The sequence below is a fragment of the Heterocephalus glaber genome, unplaced genomic scaffold, assembly GCF_053883595.1.
Source record: "Heterocephalus glaber isolate CG9 unplaced genomic scaffold, H.glaber_assembly_v1.0 deba00001673, whole genome shotgun sequence".
NCBI lineage: Eukaryota > Metazoa > Chordata > Mammalia > Rodentia > Bathyergidae > Heterocephalus > Heterocephalus glaber.
Window position 1 is genome coordinate 1728117 of NW_028258410.1, and position 6791 is coordinate 1734907.

Below are 6791 nucleotides of genomic sequence, written 5' to 3' on the forward strand. Positions count from 1 at the left end.
AAGACAGATTAATATCCAAAGTGTATGAAACTCAATAGCCAATTGGCAACCTCAGTAAATAAATGGGAAAGTACCTGGTCATCCTGGATCTCCATATCTCTGTCTGTTTAACTCTGTCTCTCTGTCTTTCTTCTCACCATGCATCATAGCACTGAGCCGGAGATCAGAACCCACTGCAGAGGACTCTGATATATGTGGGTAACAGAATAGAAATGCCTAAAAAAATAAAGACATCCTTTCTTTCCCATCCATGCTACATCTGGGTATATGTGCAAAAGAAATAAGTGAGGATCTTGAAGAGAATTCTACACTCCCTTGTCCTTGCTGTATGAATGGCAATGCCCAAAATATGGAAGCAATTAAGCATCTATAGATGTATGAATGAATACAGGAAATATTATGGAAGATAAAACTAATGAGATATTACTGAGGCTTAAAAATGAAGAAAATTATGTGTTTTGTGACTGCATGTGTGAATCTAGAGACATTATCTTGTCAGATAAAAAAATAAAAAATGCATAATTTCAAATATTTGTAGTTCAAATATTTCAGCTTATAGAACAGGGAGTAGAAAGGTCTTTACCATAGATGAGGGGCTGGGGGGGATGCAGACAGGGTGATCAAAGGCCACTGAATTTTAATGTTGCAAGATGAATACCTTTTGGATACCCAGTGGATAATGTGGTAACTATACTTAATATCCTCTACTATATACTTAAAATTTTCCTTGCAAGAATGTCTTTGTGATTTCACCACAAAAAGGTAACTATGTGAGAAGACAAATATATTAACATTATTTGTGATAATAATCATTTCACAGTGTGTAATATGTCAAACATCTCATTGTATAATTTAAATATGTACAATAATTTTCATTCATTTATACTTCTAAGAAGCTGGGGAACTTGGAAAGAAAAAGTGTATTGAGGATTTTTTTTTAGTATCTACATTGGCCATATGAATATTTTATTTTTTAAAAAATCCCAAGTGACAACATTTTCCCATTTTTAAGTTAGTAATTTCATTTTTAAAATGTGATTCATATCTTGCTGTTGAGATTTTAGGTTCCTTATGTATTCCATGGGACATTTTAATCCTTTTGTGTGATCATTTGATTGTTTCAGGGTCTTGTCTGTACTTCCCTCAGGCATACATTTTTGGACAAGAATAATTCTAAACTCAAGCAAATCAAGAGAGAAATTCCCTGTATCACTTTCATCGCTACACAGGAGGCCCTGAGTTAGTGGTCTCCTTGCACTAGCTCAGGTCTCAGAGGAGCTGAGCCAGGCACCCTCAGAAGCCCCCTACTCAGCACTCTCTCTCCTGCCAGGATTCTGACCACTCCCACCTCCCTTTCCATGAAATCCCAGCCTCTGAAGAGAACCTGCCTCACTAAAGCTGCCCAGACTTTCCACCACTGGCCTTTCACTTGAGTGTTTCTTCTTCACCTAAGGTGGGTCAGCCCAGGGTGTTGGACAGGTTGCTAACTCTCTTTTGTCCTCCAGTGAGCTGTATAGTGGAGACCCTCTCATTTACCTAGTGAGGGTGGCTACTCTTGGTCATCTGAGTTAGTTATATGAACCACATGATATCATTAGGGAGATGGTCTTCTCTGACATCATCTACCCCAGCCAGGTCACCATATAAATAGAATAATCATCCTAGGATACACTGCACCTGAGTGTGTGTGAAGCATTGGAATTGAAGCTAGACAAAACACAACAAAACAGAATATAAAATGATCACCAGTCTCTTAAATAATGGTAGAGAAAAACAGCAGGAGAAGTAAAACTTTTACCCAAGTTTAGCGGGTTAGGTCAAATTGGAGAAGAGAGATAGAACAGGTTTGTGTGACAAGTGAAAAATGTAGTCAGTGAAACTAGATATTGATTTGCATATTTATTAAACAGTTTCTCTAGTATGAGAAACTGAAAGTGTAAATAAGTGTTAAAACGATTAAAATGAACAATTGATAATTTGAAATAGGAAGAAAGGTCCAAAGGGGTAGGGAAGGTGGGAGGGGAAGGGGAAAGGAAAGAAGGGAAAGGAAAAATTATGAGAAAAGAAACAAAATGAAAATGAAGTCTGTGTAAATAGGGAAGGGTGGAGGGAGTGAAGGATGCATGGGTAATGGGGAAAAAATAAGAACCAAGACACATCATAGACAGGTACAAGCACCCAATGATAAATGTAAATGTATTGTAAATCTAAAATGTACCAATAAAAGAACTTAAGAATTTTTTGAAAAAGAAATTTTGGTCACGTTTAAACCAACCAGAAAAAAAAATAGCTGCTGCAGCCAAACCACTGTGCTGAGAAGACAGGGAACCAAAGCTCAGATCAAACTCACACAGTGCTCTCAGGCAGAAAGGCAGGGAACAGATTGTCTTCAATGGAGTCAGAATTCAGAGTAACAGGCAGAGACTGGGAGACTGTGGCAGAATTCACAGAGGAGTCCAGGCTGGTGAAGGGGTCACATGACATGAGTCCTCCACAGGTCAGGTGGGACCCAGAGGGAGAATCGGAGGTACAGAGGACCAGGCTGCAGTTGAGAGCAAGCAGTGGAGTGGGTGAGGTGGAGGGAGAGGAAGCTGGGACAGATAGGCTCACACCAGGGATGGGCCTGGGTGTGACATGCTGATATGCAGGGGCCCTGCAGACTTGAGGATGAGGGTCACAGTTTCTCACCATCACTCAAACAGATCTCCCTGAGGAATGGGATGGGGTGGGCACCTCTGGAAACTCTATCATCCAGTGATAAGAAGTCTGACACTATGGCAACAAGTGAAGCCAGGGAAATGTTACATTTATTCCTAACTTTTAAGAAAAATATTCTCAAAAGTTGGTGACCTGAAAAAACCAAATTCTTGCATCAATATTTTGCCCAGAGTTTAAGCAGGAGCCCACATACTGTTTTCTGCAGTGTTTGGGGTGAATCACACTCCACCAACATGTACCTGGGTTTCCTCCCCATGCCCCAACCCACATTTGTTATATTTGTCTTTCTTTCCTCAGTCATTCTAAAAATGGGGAGGGGAAAGAAAACTACACATGGGCTCACTCAAATTTGGAGCCTGAAAATGTTGATTTGATTGAAATAGAAAGGAGAGTGGTGGTGACAAGCAGTGGTGCAGGAGTCCAGCTGAGAGGTGGCGAACAAAGGACACTAATGTACACCTAGAGAGGAGGAAAAGTCAAGGGTTCTATTCCAGATTCTTGAAAATGATGAGTGGATGTCAAATGATATCACCACCAGAATGATTATTATGTGGGTAATACATTTATAATTAGCTACATTTGGCCACTCCATGATGTGCATATACCAGAAAAGATCATGGCAACCAAATATATCTGTCAATATAAAATCAGTAATTTTAAAGTTAACTTCCCTACACTTTTATATACTTTCCCACTAATAAAATAGCATAAGGCATGTTTCCCTCTTCTCCCAATGTGAGCCCATGTACAGACATGAGGCGAGGCCAGTTCAGCAAGCAGTATCTCTACAACAGCTACAGGTCCTCAAAGGTGCTGCTGGTTCTCAACCCCAGGCTCCAACTCAACCTGTTCTGCATACCCAAGTGCATCTATTTAAAATCTGACTCTCAAATGCTGTCTAAACAAACAAGCACAAAGCAGAGGATGAAAAACCCAGACATAATTTGATATTACTAATTGAATGATTTCTTCAGATTTTCATAATTTGAACAGTATTTCCATTAAGCAAGTCAATGCATAGATGTTCTCATGTTAACCCCTTTGTTCTATGATAAAAGAAAGCCTTCAGAATTTCTTCACAGGCTTTATTCCAGAGCAAAGCCCCACTGCTCTGGGGAGCAGTTACATGTAAAGCAGAATCCTCCTGCAGGGTTCTCTCTAACATTGCACAGCCTGGAGGAGCTGTCTCCACAGCTCTTCCTCCCTGCAGATTGGTGCACCCTAGGGAGGCAGTGAGGAAATGCCAGGTCCTGGCCTCAGGGGACTCTGGCTCTGTCCTGCTGATGCTCTGCTCTCTCTGGTGCATGGCCCAGGGTCTCTGCTTCACTGTCCTCTGCATTCAGTAGACTGGTGTGCAGTGTCTATCCCACTGGTCAAGTGTACATTGTGTGTGAGATGTGATTGCCCTTGATCTAGAGATGAGCAGGAGGCTCAGCTAGATGCTCACTGAGCATTGCAGTGTTCTTATTTTGAACTATAGGTAATCTCCACCACACAAGTTGATACTTAGTCATAGTGCTCCTGACTGAACTTGGTCATAAATCTTCTGGTGAAGGTTGCAGCAGGTGGGGGGAAGTCTTTCCCCCTGAAGGGAACATTCCTCTTTGTTGAACTTATTTTGTGAGGAAAGTGCAGCAGCCATGACCAGAGGCTCTGCAACTTCTGTTACTGTTGGTTTTTCTGATGTAGACACTGATTGTAAGGGAAGATGAATTGATCTCACTAAGCCCCATGTAGAGATCATCTCCTGACCATATTTTTTCTCTACAGCTCTGAGCTGTCCCAAAATTATTTCCTACCCATTCCCAGTGTTTTCAGTCTAAAGTGCCTGTCTGTGGCAACAAGGGGTTAAACTTATATAACATTCTTGACAGGCTCCTGGCCAGAATGTGAGCTCCTGTTTTCTTTAAGAAATCAGATTTGTGTTTATTTGTTGGCCCACATACTCTGACCCATGTTTTAGTGTCAGGCTAACACCTTTTCCTGGCAGTGAGCATCAACCTTGGTAGCTCCAGTTGTCCAGACTCCTCTCTCTCTCTCTCTCTCTCTCTCTCTCTCTCTCTCTCTCTTTTTAGCACTGTGAAGTCCTCACACCATATCATATCCATTCTCTAGTCATGCACTGAGGGTGGTCTTCACTTGGTAAGACAATCAGTTCCTGTATGGGTGTCAGTTATTGGAGGCTGATCAGACATCCAATCACCTGAACTAGTTTATGGCAGACAGACTTAAACAAAAAGACAAGACTAGACCTTAATGAATAACTGGGGCTCCAGGACAGTAAGAGCTCTTATCTGGCTAAGAAACCATCTCTTGGAGCTTCCCACTATTTATTGATCATGCAGCTTTCAGAAGAGGTAATGGGTGATACAGGGAAGAGTGAGACGGAGAGCTCTGACTTGACCAGGGTCATAGCAACAAGGAAACTATATATTCCAATATGAACAGATCATTGATTAATGGGAAAATTGTTTCTTCCCATGGACTCATTTTTGCCTCTGTAGGAGTTTTCTGCACTAGTCATACTGCCCTTAGCTGTGCTATTTTCTTGTCATCCAAGACATCACAGCATCAAGGATTACTGACACTTCTACTCTAATAAGTGGAGTAGGGGTTGTTTTATTCATATTCAGGCAGAGCACTGTGAGCTAATAGGCACTCAGTGTTTTACTATGAAAAACAAATTAATGAATTTGTACCTCGCTCAGGGTTGTCTCCATCATGTGCCTTCAAATGAACTTTATGTATTGCAAATATACACTAACGAATAAAGACAGGAAACAAGAAATGTAAAAGTTATATTTAAAAGGCATAATTGTCAAAGTCTGTCCTCTTCCTTCTGGCCATATATTAGACACTGATATCATGGAAAGACCAAACATCAGCTTTCCTAATACTTTCCTGTTGCTGGGCTTCTCAGAGTTTCTGTGGCTGAAGAGGTTCCTCTTTTCACTGGTCTTCCTCTCCTACATCCTCACCCTGGTGAGGAACAGCTCCATCATCCTCCTCTCCCTGGTGGACCCCAGACTTCAGAGGCTCATGGTCTTCTTCCTGGAAAACCTTTCTGTTGAACCTCAGTGTGACCTGTGCCACTGTGCCCCAGCTGCTGAGCAATCTGTGGGGACCAGACAAAACCCCTGCCTCCTGGGTCTGCATCATGCAGGCCTATCTTTTTAACTGGAATGCCTGTGCTGAATGCATCCTGCTCACCATTGTGGCCATTGATTGCTATGTGACCATCTGCCAGCTCCTACAGTACACTCTCATCATGCATCCCTGGGTATGTGTGCAGATGGCAGCTGCCTCCTGGTCCAGCAGCCTGACCAATGCTCTGCTCCAAGCCACTTTTGCTCTCCATCTCCCCCTCTGTGGGCACCACAGCCTGGACCACTTCTGTGAGATATCTGTTCTCATCAAGCTGGCCTGTGGGAACACCACTGCTAATGAGCAGGCCTTGTCTATTGGAGCCATACCATTTGGAATGGTGGCTCCCTTGATAGTGGTCATCTCCTACACCCTCATTGGCAGGACTGTACTGAAGCCACCTTCCACTGAAGGCAGGCAGAAGGCACTCAGCACCTGCAGTTCCCACTTGCTGGTGGTCACCATGTACTTTGGAGGAGGCATCTACATGTACTTCCAGACCCCAGGCAAGAGCACACAGGCCAAATTCTTGTCAGTTTTGTACTGTGTTATCACCCCAGTGCTCAAACCACTCATCTACACCCTGAGAAACCAGGATGTGAAGAGAGCACTGAAGAGGATCCTGCAATCCCCAAGTGGGATGAAGTGTATAAAACCCAGATGATCTTGGCCTGTCACCTGGAGCAAACAAATAAACACATCAATAAACACTGATATATCATTTCTGCTTTTCTAAATGAGCATCTATAACCTACCTCAAAGAAAACAGTTCCCCTCTCCAAATATTAACTAATTAATAACCAGAAAATTTTTAAGCTAGAAAATTCTTCCTTTTGAAATCTAATATAGAGCCCTTTTCCTTTTTCTTGATCCTTCTCAAGCATTTACTCACAATAGACACAATGGGCTTCCTGGTTCATTTATCTATA

At 42.2% G+C, this 6791-nt stretch overlaps 1 protein-coding gene across 1 annotated transcript; it reads left to right on the top strand.

Moving 5' to 3' along the window:
• The first annotated feature begins 5875 nt into the window (after positions 1 to 5875).
• On the top strand, positions 5876 to 6526 carry LOC101700209 (olfactory receptor 2C1-like). The gene has a single exon (XM_004875139.2). It carries the CDS (start codon positions 5876 to 5878, stop codon positions 6524 to 6526), a length of 651 nt encoding a protein of 216 aa, XP_004875196.2.
• Positions 6527 to 6791: the final 265 nt, after the last annotated feature.

What these genes read in the sequence shown, in the direction of transcription:
- LOC101700209 (XM_004875139.2), top strand. Translation starts at nt 5,876, where the DNA reads ATGCAGGCCTATCTTTTTAACTGGAATGCCTGTGCTGAATGCATCCTG.